This window comes from Oncorhynchus mykiss, chromosome 15, assembly GCF_057628025.1.
Source record: "Oncorhynchus mykiss isolate SJ-2025 chromosome 15, ASM5762802v1, whole genome shotgun sequence".
In the NCBI taxonomy this organism is placed as follows: domain Eukaryota; kingdom Metazoa; phylum Chordata; class Actinopteri; order Salmoniformes; family Salmonidae; genus Oncorhynchus; species Oncorhynchus mykiss.
In genome coordinates, this window is record NC_143036.1 from 58,707,546 (window position 1) to 58,729,099 (window position 21,554).

Here is a 21,554-nt window from a genome sequence, read left to right on the forward strand (position 1 = left end):
TCTCCCTTTCTCCCTCCTTTGATCTCCAGCTCTCTCAAGTTAGACTTTCACATATCTGCCTCCCTCCCTCACAGAAGGATGATTAGTCAACCCAGGCTGAGATGTAGGCTAGGATTTATGTCCATCTTGGCACACTGAAGAGGAGAAGAGAGCGAGGGGGAATTGAAAAGGGAGGTAGAAGGATGATGGATGTGTAGTCTCTTCTTTCTATCAGCAGTCTGGCACCCACCTTCCCTCAGATGGGTGTGGCATCACCCATCATTGATCTTTTTGCCCCCCCCCCCCCCCCCCACCACATGCAGGGCCAGTGTGCTGAAAACACAAGCCCCCGCCTCCAGGCTCAGATAATACAACACTGCAGCTCTCTGAACAACGCACTGCATCTGTATACAGGCTAGGATCTATTGGTTAACCAGCAATATTCTATCCAACAATGCTTTGCTATCGCATTTTATTTACTAGGCTCTACACTAGTGGTAACTATTCAAGACAAAACAGAACATCCAGGCATTCCATCCTAACGGAAATGCGTTTCACGTGAATGGTGATGTTGTTATGCCAGACCACTGTCTCTGCCCAGGACAGCTCACCATCTCTGATGGTTCTCATTTTAGGTAAACAACTCCCCCAAGTGGACCCTAATAAAAATGCACTACTCTCTTTCTCAACCTGCTAGTCTAGTCATTGGTGGAAAATTCCATTTTACTTTTTTAATCACATCCACTGTAGAGAAATGTAATAATCTACCAGTGAAAGTAGTATGCCTTCTATTTTAGTCTACACAAAAACAGATTGACAACAAAGAGCACACACCAGCAATTTATTACCCAATCAGAACACCTCTCTTTGCCAGCACATAGAAAATAAACCAATGATAAGAATCAAAACTAATTCTACAATAACATAGAGCTATAACGACCAGAGAGAGTAAGTAAGGAACTGGAATGTTTGAAATACTGTTTCACAGAGACTTCATGAGTAAACCTTTGTATTGCTATTACATACAGATGTGTGTCTAACGAAACCATCAGAAAGTACATGGAAAAGTGTGCATTTGGTGTGTGTGAAGAGAGAAAGTCCAGTGGATTAAGTCAGAAAACTCTGACCCTTTGGGTATCTCCCTCAGAAATTGCAATCCCATGATGTACCTGCTATACACACAAACTAAGACACGTCTCTTCCCCAGGACTGTATTATAAATTTGAGCATTCTTTATTCCTATACACAGACTCCTGTAACAGACTCCCCTTTACCTTTACACAATGTTAAGTTACAGTATTTATATTTACATTAGACACACCGGGCCAATAGAACAGGGGCACTGCTTAGAACTCCCCTCTTAAATACACACAACCATGAGATTTAATGGGACTTTTACAGTGTTGCAGGTAGAAATGTACCGCATAGAGCGGTCATGATGCTTTTCTCCTCATTATGGTTTGTTGTTTGTTCTATTCAAAACATTTATATCTGCAGCATTCTGGATTGGTCTAAGGTGATGACCAAAAGTATATGGATTCCATCAGAAGATTCAAGAGCTGATAAGGACAAACCTCCATGTGTATAGTGGTCTCTGTGCTAACCGCTAACGCTAGCCTTACAGTTTTAGGGTTATTGTTATGCTAGGCTAACAGTCTGAGGGAACAGTCACCGTGTAGAGACCCTGCTCCTCAGGGGCTGTCACTGTCGTACCTCTTCCTCCACCTCTTCCTCAGAGTCCTCTTGCTGGCGTTTCTTCTGCAGCAAAGAGGGAAAGTGTGAGATAATAAAAACTAATGCCGGGCTCCCGAGTGGCGCAACGGTCTAAAGCACTGCATCTCAGTGGTTGAGGCATCACTACAGACACTCTTGTTCGAATCCAGGCTGTATCACAACCGGCCATGATTGGGAGTCCCAGAGGGCGGCATACAATTGGCCCAGCGTCATCTGGGTTTGGGCGATGTAGGCCGTCATTATAAATAAGAATTTGTTCTTAACTGACTTGCCTCGTTAAATAAAGGTTAAATACAACATTTTAATTGTAAGATGGTTGTGGAGATTGTCTTATAACAACCCTGTGGCAATCTTAAATTGTGTGAACACCACTGCACTGGTTCTCACCAGTTTGAGGAAGTCGATGAGTTTGTATGCGTCCTCGCCAGTGGAGAGGTCCACAAAGTCCCTAGGGATCCGGTAGCTCAGACAGGGACTGGGCTGCACCGTCACATCACTGGTGGTGTAGCGGAACACAGGAGCTTCCTACAGATACAGACATACCACAAACTGGTGTTAACACAGGGCCTTCCTACAGATACCACAAACTGGTGTTAACAAAGGGCCTTCCTACAGATACAGACACCACAAACTGGTGTTAACACAGGGCCTTCCTACAGATACAAACGTACCACAAACTGGTGTTAACGGGATAATAAGCGCAGAAAGACTTTCACACATGAACAAACATACACATGCATATGCACAACAAAGCCACAGCCTGTGTCACATATTTGTCACTGACCTGCTGGGCTGTGTCACCCTCCTCTTGATTGGCTGACAGGCTGTTCCCGGAGGTAAGCTCCTCCCACGTGAACAGCAGTGAATCTGTCACCTCACCAAAGGGGTTGAGATCGATCAGCCACACCTTCCCCTGTCAAACACACACAGGGTCAAAGATGCCCATACTCATAGAAAAGCTTTGGCTATAACCAAACAGAAGCAGGAAATAATGTCTGGAAAAGTAAATGACAAAATACTTACCCAGCTATCTCTGTAGACATCCAACACAACTGTAAAACAGAAAATATATTGCATTACTCTTATTACAATATATTCTAATTATCACATCACATCGAATCCCACTCACAGTCCTCATCCAGGAACTGATACTGGACGTGTTGGCTGAAGAACTCCTGGATGGAGTGGCAGATCTGGGCTTCCTGCTTAGAGATGTGGTGGTAGTACTGGGTATAGTCTCTCTGGGAGATACCTAAAGAACACACACAAAGCTCTCAGAACAGATCTTCAGTCCACACAACAGCCCTAACGCTTGCCACACTGTCTTGGGAACAGTGCAAGTGAACACAGGCTCTCTGAATGTGGCTGAGGGAGGGTGAGAGTAAATGTGAATGGTGTGTTAACGTCTTCATACAGTACTTACCAATCAGCTTGTTCTCTTTGATGAAACACCTGAACTCCCCACCAGGTAGCAGCTCACTCCACTTCCTCAGGACCAGCTGAACTCAGGGGTATAACACAACACTATTAAATAGTGGGAAGGTGTGTGTGTGTGTGGAAAAGAGAGTGAATGAAGGTGAGTGCGTGTTAAATACCTCATAGTTTATGGCTGGATTTGGAGAATCCTCGTCACTGCTGTGAAGGAATCTGTAGAGGGAGATTGGAACAGTGACCATTCGGTTCTAGACTCACATTAAACTCACACACACTTGCATTCACACAAATACAAGCGCTTCACACACATGCACACTTAACAAATGCTCCTCATTGGCCCCTTCACAATTGAAAGTTCAGTACTAAATCAAGTTCTGTATTAAGTCTTCCACCATGCCAGAGCTGTCTGCCAACTGGGCCCATTATCAGAGCGCCCCAATGGGAGCAGTACATCTATGATGAAGCGATCTCACCAAACCTCTTCCCAGCCCACTGCTGTCAGAAAGGCTGACTCACTGCCTGCAGTGTTTTCCACAGCGGGTAGAAAACCCATCTGTACTGAACAAAAATATAAAACGCTACCAGTTCAAAGATTTTGTTGAGTCACAGTTCATATAAGGATTGAAATATATTGAAATAAATTCATTATGCCCTAATCTATGGATTTCACATGACCGGGCAGGAGCGCAGCCATGGGTGGGCCTGGGATGGCATAGGATGTGGAGGTCCTGGGCTGGTGTGGCTACACATGGTCTGCGGTTGTGAAGCCGGATGGACGTGCTGCCAAATTCTCTAATATGACGTTGGAGGCGGCTTATGGTAGATAAATTAACATAAAATCATCTGGCAAAAGCTTTGGTGGATATTCCAATTGTATGCACCTTCAAAACTTGAGACATCTGTGACACTGTGTTGTGTGACAAAACTGCACATTTTAGAGCAGCCCTTTATTGTCCCCAGCACAAGGTTCACCTGTGTAATAATCATGCTGTTTAATAATCTTGATATGCCACACCTGTCAGGTAGCTGGATTACCTTGACAAAGGATAAAATGCCCACTAACAGGGAAGCAAACAAATTTGTACACACAATTTGAGAAAAGCTTTTAGTGCACATGGAACATTTCTGGGATCTTTTATTTCAGCTCATTTTCATGCAAATGACTGCCGGTATCACGGTAATTGACCGTTAACGAAAATAAACACGTCTAGCATCTCCAGGCCTCCACTCATACAAGCCGCTGATCTACATTCTTTTAAAGTATAACAAATCCATTTAATAAACACCATCACAATAAATCCATTATTTATTTTAGGCAGGTCTAAAGAAACATTATGATATGAAGAAAATGTGTATCTCAGAAGAACAGAATATGAGTCAGCTATCTAGCTATGCACCATGACCTATGTTGCTAGTTCATTTAGCAGACAAGATATGCTTATAAGTCTTATTTTAAGTAAGAAGAATATAATTTTATTTAGCTGAATAAAATAGAAAGGACATTTTTACCAAAGACGCATTTAAAGTGGCTGGGAGCGTAAAAGTGAACATTTGAAACAGGCCCTATACACTAGATTGAGAGTTATTTGGCAACTTTAGTTGGGAATGACACAAACCTTAAAATGTCTTAGAAATCAAAACAAATATGGGCTCCATGATGCGACTATAGGCTATTGATGTGAGAAAGTAGCAAAAAGCTTGCCTCAGGCTGCACACGCTGTTCTCTCATCCAGTATCATCATATTTTCACCCATCAAATCCAACTTTACTGGTCGCGTACACATATTTTGCAGATATTATCGCGGGTGTAGCAAAACGCTTACAGTTTAAGTCGGAAGTTTAGATAAACTTGGGTTGGAGTCATTAAAACTCGTTTTTTAACCACTCCATTAAACTATAGTTTTGGCAAGTCGGTTAGGACATCTACTTTGTAAATGACACAAGTCATTTTTACCAGCAATTGTTTACAGACAGATGATTTCACTGTATCACAATTCCAGTGGGTCAGAAGTTTACATACACTAAGTTGACTGTGCCTTTAAACAGCTTGGACAATTCCAGAAAACGAGATCATGGCTTTAGAAGCTTCTGATAGGCTAATTGACATCATTTGAGTCAACTGGATGTGTACCTGTGGATGTATTTCAAGGCCTACCTTCAAACTCAGTGCCTCATTGCTTGACATCATGGGAAAATCAAAAGAAATCAGCCAAGACCTCAGAAAAAAAATTGTAGACCTCCACAAGTCTGGTTCATCATTGGGAGCAATTTCCAAACTCCTGAAGGTACCACGTTCATCTGTACTAACAATAGTACGCAACTATAAACACCATGGGACCACGCAGCCGTCATACCGCTCAGGAAGGAGACGCGTTCTGTCTCCTAGAGATTAACGTACTTTGGTGCGAAAAGTGCAAATCAATCCCAGAACAACAGCAAAGGACCTTGTGAAGATGCTGGAGGAAACAGGTACAAAGGTATCTGTATCCACAGTAAAACGAGTGGACACTGCTCCAAAACCACCAAAACCGAAATCACAAGCCTGCTATTCAGTGGAAAGGTTGTATTTAAGGGTCTGGGTTTAAGGGTTTAAGCGTCTCTTTTCCATGCTTTGGTGTCCTTTCTAATGTTGAATACACTGGCCATACTGTCAGTCCAGCATGATTTCTGCCACTTTCAAAACAACTGGAAAATCGGTACTGGGAAATCTCAGACTTCAGTGAGTTCAAGACAACTGGGAAGTCTGGGGGAAAAAAATGTGTTCCGACTGGGAAAATAAGTTTTGAATGGTCTCTTTCTAGATTTCCGACCTGAAGATCACTGACGTCATGATTCAGCCTTGTTTATCCCCCCCCCCAGAGTTCCCAGTTGTCTTGAAAGCACCATATATCCAGAATTGCAGACTTTGATGACAAAGTTTGATGACATAATTTGCCCACAAGAAGGACCATTGCGCCACCTTCTAATTCAAGTGAGCACAGCACAACAAGGTGTCCCAAAATTTCTTATATGCTGCTGCTGAATAAATGATAGGTATACTGTATGCTACAGTATACCTATCTCCCACGTAATACTAAGTGTATGTTGTGTAGTAAGCTGTTAGTAGCCCATGTGCCTCACATGCTAATAATTTGGTCCTTTTTCCAAATTATTCAAAGTAAAGGTACACTTGTATTTGGGGAGTTTCTCCCATTCTTCTCTGCAAATCCTCTCAAGCTCTGTCAGGTTGGATGGGGAGCATCACTGCACAGTATTTTCAGGTCTCTCCAGAGATGTTCGATTGGGTTCAAGTCCAGGTTCTGGCTAGGCCACAATCAGAGACTTGTCCTGAAGCCACTACTGCGTTGTCTTGGCTCTGTGGTTTGGGTCGTTCTCTTGTTGGAAGGTGAACTTTCACCCCAGTCTGAGGTCCTGAGCGCTCTGGGGCAGGTTTTCATCAAGGATCTCTCTGTACTTTTCTGCGTTCATCTTTCCCTCGATCTTGACTAGTCTCCCAGTCCCTGTCGCTGAAAAACATCCCCAAGGCGTGATGCTGCCACCACCATGCTTCCCCGTAGGGATGGTGCCAGGTTTCCTCCAGAAGTGATGCTTGGCATTCAGGCCAAAGAGTTCAATCTTGGTTACATCAAACCAGAGAAACTCTGAAGCTCTGTCAGAGTAGCAATCGGGTTCTTGGTTACCTGCCTGACCAAGGCCCTTCTCCCCCGATTGCTCAGTTTGGCCGGGTGGCCAGCTCTAGGAAGAGTCTTGGTGGTTCCAAACTTCTTCCATTTAAGAATGATGGAGGCCACTTTGTTTCCAATGGTGCAGATATTTTTTTGGTACCCTTCCCCAGATCTGTGCCTCGACACAATCCTGTCTCAGAGCTCTAAGGACAATTCCTTTCAACCTCATGGCTTGGTTTTTGCTCTGTCATGCACTGTCGACTGTGGGACCTTATAAAGACAGGGGTGTGCCTTTTGAAATCATGTCCAATCAATTAAATTTACCACAGGTGGACTCCAATCAAGTTGTAGAAACATCTCAAGGATGATCAATGGAAACAGGATGCACCTGAGCTCAATTTTGACGCTCATAGCAAAGGGTCTGAATACTTATGTAAATGTGATCTTTTTTTTGTTTTTTTAATACATTTGCAAAAATGTCTAAAAACCTGTTTTCACTTTGTCATTATGGGTTACTGTGTGTAGATTGATGAGTATTTATATTTATTGAATCAATTTTATAATAAGGCTGTAATGTGACAAAATTTTGAAAAAGTCAAGGGCGCTGAATACACTGTATATAGGATGAGCCTTAACTAGAATACAGTATATACACATATGAAGAGGGTAAAACAGTATGTAAACAATTACTCTCAATTTAATCATGTCTTTACTAATATGTCAAATTTGTTTAGATTTAGAATGGCCCATTATAAAATGGGTAGGAACAGGGGCAGGGGGAAAAGAAGTCATCCGTATGCACTCGAATAGCGAATAGAGGCCACTTTCCCACGGTTCGTTTTTCAATTATGTGTGTAGGCTACTCCTGTTTTATAGCGGAGCATGTGCTTCATATTAGCAGCTGAGAAATAAATATAGTAGCAGCTGGAATCCTCCTCTTTTTTAGTGCCAACCATCAAAACTCCACACATCAACCACTGTTTGAGGAGCATTCAGCCTCTCACTGCGCGACAGGTGATATTCCACCCAAACTGAAATTTGTTCGGGAACATCGATAGTAACATGTTTTCCCAACTAAAAATATTGAATTAAACTGTTTACGCCCTATCTCTCTGCGCGATTGAGAAAGGAAGGAGAGAGAGAAAAGGCACACGGTGGTGAGATATTCTGTAGTTAAAGGTATAAAAATTTTTTAAAAAATCCCCATTATTCAAAATCAAATTCACTATAATTGTAGGCTAACTCTGTAAGTCGCCCTGCACAATCAGTGGCCTATATGTTCTCGCCCAGACTCATGGATAGAGGGTTTGGAGAATAGCATAAGGTCCATTCAGTAGGCATAATAATACAGTCCACACTCAAAGGCATAACTAGAATTTGTTTAATTTTCTAAGCTAGACCTATTATGCAACAAAGACATTAAAAATGTTATAGTGTGTAATATGCGGTAGGCTATTAGACTATGTATTGTATAAAAAGCACAAACATTTTAATTCATTTTTTGTGGGGAGCTTGGGCTCATATATATATATGGGTGTTATATATGGGTGTTTCGAATGAATCATCACCTTAGAAAGCGCTGTCCATTTTGTGATCATCACAGTGAGGTGAGTTTTAAAAGCACATACTGTTTTGATAAGTGTTTGATGTGATTTTCCATTGTATTTGCATTGATGTCAGAGTGGTTAGAGGAACAATAGAGGACTGAGCACCAGTCCATTAGGACCTGATGGAGGGACAATAGAGCCCTGAATACCAGACCATTAGGACCTGGTGGAGGGACAATAGAGCCCTGATTACCAGGCCATTAGGACCTGATGGAGGGACAATAGAGTCCTGAGTACCAGGCCATTAGAACCTGCTGGAGGGACAATAGAGCCCTGAGTACCAGACCATTAGAACCTGATGGAGGGACAATAGAGCCCTGAGTACCAGACCATTAGAACTTGATGGAGGGACAATAGAGCCCTGAGTACCAGACCATTAGAACTTGATGGAGGGACAATAGAGCCCTGAGGACCCGACCATTACAACCTGATGGAGGGACAATAGAGCCCTGAGTACCAGGCCATTAGCGAGCTGATGGAGGGACAATAGAGCCCTGAGTACCAGGCCATTAGCGAGCTGATGGAGGGACAATAGAGCCCTGAGTACCAGACCATTAGGACCTGGTGGAGGGACAATAGAGCCCTGAGTACCAGCCCATTAGGACCTGATGGAGGGACTATGGAGCCCTGAGTACCAGACCATTCATAACTGATGGAGGGACAATAGAGTCCTGAGGACCAGACCATTACAACCTGATGGAGGGACAATAGAGCCCTGAGTACCAGGCCATTAGCGAGCTGATGGAGGGACAATAGAGTCCTGAGGACCAGACCATTACAACCTGATGGAGGGACAATAGAGCCCTGAGTACCAGGCCATTAGCGAGCTGATGGAGGGACAATAGAGTCCTGAGTACCAGGTCATTAGGACCGGATGGTCGTTAGTGAGTTGGGTACTATCAACACATGTCCAGGGTGCATAATAGGAAATTACTGTGACTCAACGGTCACGTGGAATTTGATAATACGGTCACCGCAAGTGAGAATGTGAGAGTGTGAGTGAGTGGAGGGGATTCTTACGGCTGTGTGAGGTCGTGGGTGATGAAGTCAGAGCTCTTGAAGAGCAGGAAAATATCGCTCAGACTCTGACACTGCAGGGAGCTGTTCAGAGCAATCCAGTTAGCATCCTGCAAGAGAGAAGGAAACACACACACACTTATTCACTCAAAATTACCACTCAGACAGACACACTGTTGACAGTATTTTAACCTTATATTGGTGGCGTTAGAGGGTTGTGTCTCTCACCCGCGGTGCACTCCAGTTCAGTTTGGGAAAGACACACCCACCTAGGGTGTTGATGGCCTTCAGCACTTTAGAGTTGAATTCTGGAAACTCTGGAGCCTGGAAAACAAAGCATCACAACAGATCTTCACTGTATGCATATCATTTTACAAACTTGACAAAACTTATATGCAGATGGGTTGATCATATTTCACATTATCTACATTACTTACTGTTACAGTGGTGGTTGTCTCATCATCTGACCACTAATTTTGTTGAGAGAAGAAAATATAATCAATCAGTAAATCAAACAGCCAAGCACTGAGCATAAAGTCTGCCTTCTCAGTCTCTACTTTACTAGAGAGCCGAGATGGAGTGCACCTCTATGTCTGGAGCAAAATTACCTGAATGTCTTCCTCCTCTGAGTCACTGTTGTTGGTCTGATTATGCTGAGTGTTGTTGTCCCTGGTATGAGGAGAGATTTTATCAGGAAGTATAAGGGCAATTCCATGGTAACGGAATTACGCTGAGACTAAGATTTTTCATTTTAAAATGTATACCAAACAAGAACCATTGATTTCTATAGTTTAAAAAAAACTCTGAACTCTATACACAAGGACTACTTTCAACAATTTCCATTCAAAATTCTACAAAAACACATTTACAGGAAGAACTATGCAGATACAAAGTTTGGCAACAGAATAAAACTGAGGGAGATTTTACCAAAACTATGCTACCACTTTGCATCGGCAGTTATTTTTTTTTACTGTGTAAATTGTTCAAAGTAGTTATCGTGCATAACGTTTTATGATTTGTTAAACTTTGAAAATCCGTTTTTTTGTTTGTTTTGGGTATACATTTTAATTTTAAAATTGGTGTCTCTGGGTAATTCTGTTAGCATGGAAATTGCCCATAAATTCTGGTGTATGGGAATAGATACAGGACACTAGATGTATGTGCTTTATGGGTAAGTATGCTTACCCTCCAGAAACTACTAGTGTTCCATCGTCCAGCAAATAATCTATTACATTCTGAGGCAGTGGGAGAATCAAACTGAAAAAATATAACACCAAACATTAGGCCTACATAACAAACTATCAGACTAGTATTGACCAAAGATAAGAGACCTGAAAACAAACAGTCTCAAAAGGTAGAGATTGATCTGATACAATATCAATGACAATATCATCACAGAAGCAGTTACACCTGGCACTTCTATCCAATTCAAATGTTTAATAACAGTAAAGGACAGGTGTGGTTTGTGAGAATTGACAATTAGCTGATAAAAGTAGTTTGGCTGTGTTACAATATCAGACGCACACGGGTATCACACACACAAGTTATATCATATTGGCTAACACAGCTTGCTAGCTAAACAGACAACTATACGTTAGCTACTCAAATTATAGCAGAACCAGTGTTTATTTGATAGTGAGACTGTGCTGGTCAAGTTAAGGAGTTCACCTTTTGATAGTATGCTTCTTAAATATCGGATACCAGACCGAAAACTGACAATTTACAACTTGCTCCTTCTTCATACTGCAAATGATTTACCGGAAGTGAGTCCAACCACATAATAGTTCCCCTGAGAAAAAGGCGATTAATATTGGTTTCATGTACTTTTCAACCTTTCCATAACACTAAAATTATAATGGCTTGTATTTATTATCGAGTTTTAATTGCATTATATTTCGGGTTAGGTTATCTGGAATGGTTGTAGACCTTCTCTAATGTATTATAATATTTTACAGAAGAGGGAGATTATTTGTGCGTTGCACACGTAGGCGTGATCAATGCTTTATTTATTTTTTAACTTCTTTAACTTGACTTGTGACTAAAACCACTTCATCTTCATGTGAGTACTGCACATGTATCCAATTTAGAAGTAACTATGTTTTTTATTTTATTTTAATATATTGATATGTTTTAAGAATATTTACATAACAGCATGCATGTGGGTTTTGCTAGGAATGAGCTAGCAGACTATGCTCCTCTCCATAGTGAAGGAAGTTTGAAGTTCATCAGAAACTTCCTACATCATGGAGTGCAGTCTAGTTTAGTCCGCTAGAAATTAGCTTGGTAGCTAGCTAATTTAGTTGTCTGATTAATCGGGCTGTAATAGACAATTACTTGGTATAGTATATAGCTAACTAGTTAGCAAAATTACAGCCTCAAACGAATGCCTACAAAATAGTGTGAATGTTATTTACAAGCCAGAATGTTGAAAATAATTACATTAACTTGCTATACCGGTTTTCTGTGCGGTTTGTCAAAACTATTGTTTACCCGACATTTTACTGAGCTGGTAGTTGGTTCGTTTCAGCATCGAGATAAAGTTCGTTTTATGTGGGATATTAGGTTCTCTCGTCTAACTATTTAACCAAGCATGCCATGAAATGTGTGTATTCCGAATCTAAAAAAAATGTTAAGATTGAAATTCGAATTAAAAAATTAAACAATGAAAACTTCACACACTAAAAAGCATGTAAATATTCTCCATTCACCCCGATTCAGAATGGCCCATGTAAAATGACCTAGGTGCCAAAGCGAACCATATAGAGGACACAGTATAAATCATAATACCCATAAAACCTTGCAGTCAAAAGGGAAATGGTTCCAATCGTTTTTCTGCCTTTAATTTTTCCCATAGGGGATTTGAGAAACACTTAAAATAAGGGCTGTGTTTTGTGTAGGCTTACCCAGGCGTGACGTTTTGATAACTGTTTAAATCTCTCTCCGACAAGTTTACTTTTATCAACATAACGGATTTGTAGTCTTGCAATAAGTCTACTTTGACTTTAACTAGCATTTTTTAATCTGAAAGTAAATAGATCCGAATACATTAATAGCCACCTTGTCCGTGAGAGGTTTGCATGTTTATCAAAACGTCATGCCAGGTTAAGCCTACATGAAACACAGACCTTATTTTAAGGGATTCTAAAATGAATGGTGGAAAAAAGATTGGTACTATTTCCGCAGACAACAGGTAGAGTACGTTTTTAAATGTAATTGTATTTAACATTCTGGCTTGTAAGGAACATTTACAATTGTTTTTCAGGCATTTGTTTCAGGTTATATATACCAATTACCTGTGTATTACTGCCTGATTAATCAGATTAGTTAGCTAGCTGCTTCAGCCAATGCTGCTAGCAACTTTATTGTGTTGGACAATAAAAGTTGGTAAAACTGGCCTGCGATGAAGTTTATGTATAATAAACTTAATGCATGCCTTATAACTATCAGCATTGTACAAAGCTCTATTAATTATGAACTCTTGCATGTAATATTTTTTTTTCTGGATTTGGGCATACAAACTAAATCCTCCATCCATTTCCCTGAGAACAGTACTGGAAAGATGAGCAGCCCTCCCAAACCGACAACCATACCTCACATTGTAAAAGAGGAGGTAGATATGATACAATATCATGCACATTGTGTGGCGTAAATGTCAATATTACAAGAGTCTCTTGGTTTAGCAATATCACATTACTCAACGGTATTCTCTTCAGGTCATTGCATCTGGGAAATGGTTGAAACTTGAGAAGACCACCTATGTGGACCCTGTTGGAAACACAAGGTTTGGAACAGCTCAATGAGTTCCATAAGCGACTTTTGATAAACACTTTTTTCCCTTCTCCATTTTACAATAATTTTTTTATTTCAATAGAACTTGGGAGACTACGAAAAGGACAACCAGACAGGCCAATGCAGCAGATGGTGTGTGTACATACATTTCATACTGATGGATAAGCAGTGACATTATAGAAATTGATTCCTGAGTTATATTCCAGGTGTGGGGATCATCGCCCTCTTGAAGAGGACCCTCCACAAAGACTGCGTTGTCATGGTGAAGCAGTTCCGTCCACCAATGGGGTGCTGTACCCTAGAGTTCCCTGCAGGTGACATGGGTTTACGGTCACATCTCGAGACTCTGTTCAGACACAGTGTATGTATGCCTGTCATTGCTGTATTTTTCCTGCTGTGTTCTGATATCCATGTTTGCTGTCTGTGTGTGTTTTTGCTGTTGCTCAGGTCTGATTGACGAGGGTGAGAGTGCAGAGATTGCTGCTCTGCGAGAGCTGAAGGAGGAGACTGGTTACAAGGGGGAGGTGGTAGGAGTCACCCCAGGTAAGGTCTTATGAACACACACACACACTCTCAAAACACAGGGCAGATTATGTCCATGTACCAGTTCCATCAGCGAAGACAAATTCAATATGCCTGTGATCTTCTGAGTGGCCAGTTTTACCATTGGGAATGTGAGAGTGCAGTATGATGTCAGTGACTAGTGGGGCAGTAACACACAAGCAGATTACAAGTTTGAACTCCCCTTCATCCCCCCTTTCCTCTCCTCCTGACCTCACAGTGACCTGCTTGGACCCTGGCCTCTCTAACTGCACCACACAGATCGTCATGGTTAACATCAATGGAGACGACCTTGAAAACACCAACCCCACACAACAGCTGGGTAAGTTAGGGGTCACACTCTTGGAATGTTATGAATCTAGAACATGTTTTTTTTATTGTCAAGCTGACATGTATTGTACATGTTTTTCCTGAACTTGTTCTTATTTCTCTGCTTTCCTCTCTCTTTTACTCGTTTCCAGGTGATGGAGGTAAATATTATTTTCTTTATCACATTTTGTTATTTCACTATTAGAATAACATTGAACTAAATCTTATTATGGCATCTGTTTTACTTCCAGAATTTGTTGAAGTTCTTCTTCTACCTCTTGATGAATTCCAGAGGGAAATTGATGGTGAGGAACAATTTGAAGTTTCTTCTTCACAATAACACAATTTTTAAGTCATAATGGAATCCAATTTGAGACAGAAAAGCATATTATTACTGTTGTTATATTCTGCTAGTGATTAGCTGAAGAGATCATATTTGCATGATCCCCCCCTCCTCATACAGACCTGATGAAGAAGGAGAAGATTGTGGTGGACTCTAAGGTTTACATCTACGGCATGGGGATGTCCCAGGCCTTCTTTAAACCCAATGAACTCCGAGTGCTCAAACAGTGAGAGAAGGATGGGGAGAGAAAGTAAAGTGGAGAGAGTAGACTAGATGGATGGGAATAGAGGGAGAGGGTATTAGGCTGCCGACTCCTTTTTTTTGTAGTCTCTCTGTTACACTACGAATATGGACTAAGCCAGGGACGAAACTGTGGCCATTTTGTGGCTTTAAGCTGTCATCTTGGGGATCAGGCCATGAGATTTATGGAGTGTTACCCTACAGCTTGTATTATCCAAGACCCACCGCCTTTATCAGTATCCTCTCTTTATATTGAGGTATGCGCCATACGTCCATGCACCTTTACCTGTGTGGATATTCATAATTAGATACCATATTTGTGGTTAATGTGATATTACAAGCTGTCTGATAATACAAATTCTTACACTGATTGGAATAGAATTTCTAAATGATAACTGATTACATACTGGAACATTCCCAACTTTCACTAACTCGACTGACTGAGCTTCACTGTAAAATAACTTTTAAAAGGTACTGTTATAATAATGTGCCTTGAAAGATGTTACTCGCAACGGCAATACTTTTGTGCATGTCGGTGCATTTATGTTGACACCCATTAGTTCACACCAATGCTCTGTTAGACCAAGGTACAGGTGTAGATGTCTCCTTACTGGTATAAAGCTGACATGCAGCTGATCCTCACATTTTATTGAGCAATTAACAGTAATTGAATTAACTTGATGTCAATAAACATGTTATTCTTAAAGCAACATGTGGGCCTACTTTTCTTTTGACTCTTTTGCTATTCTCCTACTGACAAATAGGTGGCGCTGTACAAGCAAAAACACGTTGAACTTGATCCTAAGTAAATTCACCAAAGAAGAAGTAGCCAATAAACGCTTAGCTAGCTGTGTTATCAACAACAATGAATGCTAGACATCATATCGGTAATATGCAATAGTATTTAAAAAGGTGAATGTCTTCCAGCTAAATCCACAAGTGAAATTACGGGCTAGAGTTGTTTGGGTGCTCACGCTAGCATGTAGCATATACGCTAACATTTAGAGAACTTTATTTCTTTCGAAAAAGCAGGAAACGAATGATTGGACATGAGCAGGTTTTTTTTTAAATTTTTTTTATTATGAACACCACAAATACAGAAATATACAAACAAGAGTACATAAACCTTACAGACAGGTGTATTACATATCAAGATTCATTTTCAATTTGTTAAATACTTTTTATGGTGCCTATTGCTTTTTTGTTTTTACAGATAACATTTCAGTTCTATTTTGAAATTCTATCTTAAATAATGTGAAAAGGGGTTTGTTCTCTGCCCACTTCATTTTATGGATAAAGAATCTACCGTGAAAGATAAACAAATTAACAATGGAAGTTAAATCAGGGTCCATATAATTTGGATCAAAATAAAACATAATATCAGAGTCTATCAAATTAACATTAATAGTCGTTTATTTTCAAATAGAATCTAACTCACTCCAAAATCTTCTGACATAAGAACAGTCCCCAAATCAATGGTCAAGAGTTTCTGGGTCACAACCACAAAATACACATTTGTTAACAATAGCTATTTTAAATCTGTGTATAATAAAGGTCTTTACAGGGTAGATTCTATGAATGAGTTTATGATACTTATTTCACCTTATTAGATATACAATATTTACCAGACAACAACGAAACTTTGTTCCAGTTCACTTGTCCTAGGGCTGCATTCCAGTACATTTTAGCAGAGGGAATAGTAACACATTGACAGTTTCCTTATATACATGTTATTACATTTATAGTTTAAAATGTCAATTCCTTCTAATTGTATTGAGGCTACAAAATCCTCAACAGTTGTACTTGGAGTATTGTTATATTCTCATAAAAGAAGAATAGCACCTTTAGGGACAGCTCTAACAACAATTTGATTCTCAGGAGTGAATATAACATTGTGTGTTCTCATAAATTCTGGAAAATCATATAGTTGATATAATTATTCAATAATTGTTTAACCCAAATAATGTTGTCAAACCAGTCCTGGAAAATTAAAGACTTGTTTTTGTATTTTTGGACATCAGCAGGTGTTCTTGAAACAACATGATGGAGTCGTCCACTATTGCCATGGCCATTGCTAGCTAGCCAACTACTGTAACTTGCTAATCCATGTCACCCATCTGTAAACTTAACTGTATGTTAATCGGTACGCATTCACCTCAGTACTGACCCAAAACACAGGGCTGGTGTCATGAAGTTGTGTGTGAGAGTGTAGCATTGATGTAGAGATGTACTCACGGCCCTGGTGATGTTTCAGAAAAAGCCAAGCGAAGGCACCTGAGCTTAGATGAGTTTCGTGAAATTAGTAGGAGGCCAGGGGGCAGCCAACACCTCACACAGCCCCACTCTGTCACTCGCAGGCACAGCAACTCAGACCCCAACCTGGGGGTTGTACCCCAGAACACCCACAAAGAGAAAGAGAGGTACTGTACATTTGTGTATTTGAGTTTTTTTTACTCTTGAGACCTGAAGTGATGTAACATTTTGTACACATATCATTTACCTTGTCATCCCCTCCCTTTGCTCCCTCTTCTCTCTTCCCTGGTTCTCGGATGCGAGTGATGACCAGCAGCAGGGGATCACTCAGTTTTCCCCTGTGATCGGTGTGGTCAGAGTGTTCAGTCCTCAGAAAGCAGCCCTGTCCCAGGGCTCAGGTTCCATAACACCGAGGGACTCAATGGAGAGCTCCTCCCCTAAATGGAGACTGAGGAGGCACTAGCCACCCCTATGAAGGAGGAACCTGAGGATGAGAAGGTGGACTATCTGGAGGGGCTGACAACGGACATGTTTGGGGACGACAAGGAGTTTGAGCGCTGTTGGTCAGATCCAGACCTAGCCTTTATGAATCACCATGAGGAGGCGGAGGCCCTGCCTGACGCCCTTTATTGCTGCCTCTTGGGAAGCAGCAGAGGCCTGTCCCATCCCCAGGGTTTCGTGGACGTCCTCCCAGAGGTAGTGCTGATGCTGGTTTTGAGCCTCCTGCCTGCTGAGGACCTCTACTGTAATGTCAGCCTGGTCTGCCAACGCTGGAGGAACGTTATCACCCAGTCACTGGTGAGAGCCTGGGACAGGTGGAGGACGTTAGGGTTAAAGTTATCAAGATAAGCTAGTGTAAACATTTGAATAGATGTGCTGTATACATTATTTTGGGTTCGGTTGTGTCTTTGGGCCCTGGAAGAAGCTGTATTACCACTACACGAAGAAGGAGATCGACGCCATGAAGGAGATCAACGCCATCCTGGAAAACCATAGAATCATAAAGAACGACCAGGAGAGCATCCTCCATATGGTTGAGTAAGGACTCTTTACTGTAAACTGTTCCTTTGGGCCAGTTCTGTTCATTTCTGATCTATTCTCTGTGTGTGTGTGTGTGTTTTTTATTTTTATTTTCCAGGTTCATGGCCCAGTATAATCCCAGTCAGAGGGTGAAGCCTGGGGCAGTGTTACAGAGTGTGAGGACACATCGTCTGTTCCCTCAGGCTGATGCCTGCATTACACAGACTCCCCAAAAATGGAGGGTATCGAGGGGGTATGTAGCCCCACACATACTCTGTGATGGCGCTCCCTTCAGCCATCACAGAGTACCTCAGCGCCATGGCAACCATGCTGCTCGCCGTGAGGAGGAATGACATCAACATCAGCAACAGGTAAAGATGGAAGTTATATAGAGATGGAAAGATGGACATGTACAAACAGATGGATAGACAGGCGGACATTAACGGTCTCTCTCCACCTCTGTTCTCCTTCCTCCATTCCAGGTTGCACTACATCTTCTACGTCCTTCACCTGATGGAGAACGCCCTGCCCACAGCAATAACCAATCAGAGTGGGTGAGGACTGATATCTTTCTGGAAGGAAGTATTTTGAATGAATCAGTCATAACCCGTGTCTCATGCCCAGTCCTCTTTCTCTCAGGAGAGTCCAGGTTCAGGTGACCCACAAACAGCAGATCCTCAACCACGACATCCATAGAGACCACGTACCGCCAGACCGCTACTACCAACATCATGTCACAGCTGTGTTTTTACAGAAAACAAGTTAGATATAGGGTTGGTACTTTTGCTAGCATTCTCTGAATTGTCGCTAGAGGGCACCCTCTCCCTGTCAGTTCAGCTCAGTTTGTGATTCATCAGTTCAGGATGAGGATACTCTTTCTATATCGTGACAATTGTCAAATCAAACTTTGTCACATGCGCCGAATACAACAAGTGTAGACTTTACCATGAAATGCTTAGTTACAAGCCCTTAACCAATGCATAGGTAACAAACAAACAGTGAGTAGCAGCAGTGTACAAGGGGGGGTGTCAATGTAAATTGTCCGGTGGCGATTTTTATGAATTGTTCATTAGTCTAATGGCTTGGGGGTAGAAGTTGTTGAGGAGCCTTTTGGTCCTATACTTGGTGCTCCAGTACCGCATGCTGTGCGGTAGCAGAGAAAACAGCCTATAACTTGGGTGACTGGAGTCTCTGACAACCGCCTATTATATAGGTCCTGTATGGCAGGAAGCTTGGCCCCAGTGATGTACTGGGCCGTTCGCACTACCCTCTGTAGCGCCTCGCGGTCAGATGCTGAGCAGTTGCAATACCAGGTGGTGATGCAACTGGTCAGGATGCTCTCGATAGTAGAACCTAGAGGATCTGGGGACCCATGCCAAATATTTTCAGTCTCCTGAGGGGGAAAAGGTTTTGTCATGCCCTCTTCACGACTGTCTTGGTATGTTTGGACCATGATAGTTTGTTGGTGATGTAGACACCAAGGAACTTGAGACTCTCGACCCTGTTCGGCCCGCCTTTTCCTGTAGTCCACGATCAGCTCCTTTGTAGAGTAGTTCAAGTGGATACACACACACGAATGGTCCACCCCATTTCACAAAAAGGCCACATTGTGAGCTGTTGATTGTGCCCTATGTGTGAATGTTCCTTCTGTGAAGTAGTATAGGGTTTAAATTTTGTTGCTGTGTTCTAGTCACAGGGAAGACCACCACCCTAATTTGGTACGCTCAACAGAGGCCACACCTCCACATGGCCTTCAACAAGTCTGTGGCCACCCAGGCCCAGCGCCACCCAGGCCCAGTCTGTGGCCACCCAGACCCAGTTTCCCCAGCAACGTGGACTGCAGGACGGTCAACTCCATGGATTTCGGGTCTGCTTGTCTGTCGGTCTAGACCAGTTTCTGTCCATATGTCTAGAACAGTTTTGCTCCATATGTCTGGTTGTCGTCAGTCTTTCAGTAAAGCCATTCAATCAGTCATCCAGTTGGTCATGTTCAGGTCCCTTTCCCCTCTCTCCCAGTTACCAGGAGTTGAAGACGTTGTCTAGTAACATGAAGCCCTTCTCTGTGGCCTGAGTGCTGCCTAAGGGCAGCGGGGCTTCGTCAACGTCAAGGTGGTCACCCTGACCCTCAATGCCTACATGGCCTCGGCCGACACACACATTACCCCCAACCACGTCCCAAACACACATGGCACAGTGACCGTGCCCGACCGCAATGCAAAAAGGGTAAGTGTTATACCCAAATCCTTTAGCATAGTTCCTTTTACATCCCTGATTTACCCCTACCAGCTAACCACTAGCAGCCTTGAAACACATCACATATACGCAGCTCAGCACATCAGTATTTATCCTACTGTTGAACAAAATCAATATACATCTTTACCATCACAATAGATATTGAACGTCTATATGTAACCGATGTGAAAGGGCTAGCAAGTTAGCGGGGTGCGCGCTAATAGCGTTTCAATCGGTGAATAAATAATTATCTGATATTATTCTGACATTTCACGTTCTTAAAATAAAGTAGTGATCCTAACTGAACTAAGACAGGGAATTTTTACTATAATTAAATGTCAGGAATTGTGACAAACTGAGTTTAAATGTATTTGGCTAAGGTGTATGTAAACTTCCGACTTCAACTGTATAATGGCTACCATGATATCCTGCAGGTTATGTCGGCAAATAATGTTCGGGCAGTTCAGTAAAAATTGAGCCATACCTTGAAATAAACAATTACAATAATCCGATTGGTATTTGACAATTTATTTTCTGTAAAACGTAGAGTATCATGTTGATGGAGTTGTTGTAACTTGCTTGATAACGTTAGCGAGCTTTTTCCATCCCCAAACACCATGCTAGACACTGAGCTGGCAAACATCGTTTTTTTTATCACTCTTCCACTATTGGTAGCAATCGTTTAGGGGTAAATTGAGTCCCGCATTATGACAGAAGCGCCAGGTGTTCGTCTGGCCCAGTCTATCGTACTATCCTCACCAAGCGTTGTCTTACCATCTTCTCGCATTTCGACCAAACATGCATGCTGGGGTTGTGCCGCAAATCTCCCCCGACAGAATTCTGCCCCCCCCCCTTCTAATTTCCTTACTTTTGTGGCTAGAGTCAAATACTTTCTATAGAACAAACTAGACGTCAGGATAGACAACCAAAATGAATAATTAATGTATGTGTGTTATTAAACATAGAGGTACGGGCGACATGGACAGCCGCCCAGGTCGGGCTCTGAATGGGGGTTCGCCCAGGGTGCCATACAAGCTAGAACCGCCACATACACTTAAAACAAATAGCCAAACCGAAAACTACTAAGATCAGTGAAATGTAGGCTAAACTGAGTAATTCCATGAACTGTCATTGTGTCCTTATCATCCATTGTGCTCTGTGTACATACCTAGATTGCAGTGTTACTGTAATTCCAAAAGTGTACATTCAGATTTGATTTTATTTTGTATATTTTTTTTATTTAGGCTGCTGATTTTGAGATTTGGTCAGAAATTTCAACTAGCAAGCAAGTCGCAGCATTGAAGAACGCGAAGGGGGGGACAATTCTGCCGGGGAGATTTAAGGCACAACACCGGTAAACAGCGGTTGTAG

The 21,554-nt window shown here is 41.9% G+C and overlaps 2 protein-coding genes and 1 pseudogene across 5 annotated transcripts; 2 read left to right on the forward strand and 1 right to left on the reverse strand.

Annotated features, from left to right (window-relative positions):
- Window positions 1-803: 803 nt before the first annotated feature.
- On the reverse strand, window positions 804-11,239 carry LOC110490346 (translation initiation factor eIF2 assembly protein). The gene is made up of 13 exons (XM_021563680.3): window positions 11,105-11,239; window positions 10,622-10,693; window positions 10,045-10,105; window positions 9,874-9,906; window positions 9,665-9,760; window positions 9,440-9,546; window positions 3,309-3,360; window positions 3,137-3,212; window positions 2,843-2,965; window positions 2,737-2,765; window positions 2,498-2,626; window positions 2,101-2,238; window positions 804-1,737 (listed from the first exon to the last, which is right to left on the reverse strand). The coding sequence occupies exons 1-13, from the start codon at window positions 11,176-11,178 to the stop codon at window positions 1,681-1,683; spliced, it is 1,047 nt and encodes a 348-aa protein (XP_021419355.1). The 5' UTR covers window positions 11,179-11,239; the 3' UTR covers window positions 804-1,680.
- Window positions 11,208-15,384, forward strand: LOC110490345 (ADP-sugar pyrophosphatase). 3 transcript variants are annotated; one of them, XM_036944672.2, is made up of 10 exons: window positions 12,238-12,626; window positions 12,986-13,046; window positions 13,150-13,217; window positions 13,308-13,357; window positions 13,432-13,539; window positions 13,673-13,768; window positions 14,007-14,108; window positions 14,248-14,256; window positions 14,347-14,400; window positions 14,559-15,384. In XM_036944672.2, exons 1-10 carry the CDS (start codon window positions 12,583-12,585, stop codon window positions 14,666-14,668), a joined length of 702 nt encoding a protein of 233 aa, XP_036800567.1. In that variant the 5' UTR covers window positions 12,238-12,582; the 3' UTR covers window positions 14,669-15,384. The 3 variants fall into 3 exon arrangements, with proteins under 3 accessions (XP_036800568.2, XP_036800569.2, XP_036800567.1); XM_036944673.2 differs by lacking the exons at window positions 12,238-12,626; window positions 14,248-14,256; window positions 14,347-14,400; window positions 14,559-15,384 and adding an exon at window positions 11,208-11,495 and having other exon boundaries at window positions 14,007-14,215; XM_036944674.2 differs by lacking the exons at window positions 12,238-12,626; window positions 14,248-14,256; window positions 14,347-14,400; window positions 14,559-15,384 and adding an exon at window positions 11,390-11,525 and having other exon boundaries at window positions 14,007-14,215.
- A 358-nt stretch (window positions 15,385-15,742) lies between these two features.
- On the forward strand, window positions 15,743-20,687 carry LOC149978122 (F-box DNA helicase 1-like; annotated as a pseudogene). The gene is made up of 4 exons (XR_016486784.1): window positions 15,743-17,969; window positions 18,070-18,322; window positions 18,434-18,505; window positions 18,591-20,687. The product of XR_016486784.1 is annotated as an F-box DNA helicase 1-like (transcript).
- The last annotated feature ends 867 nt before the right edge of the window (window positions 20,688-21,554 follow it).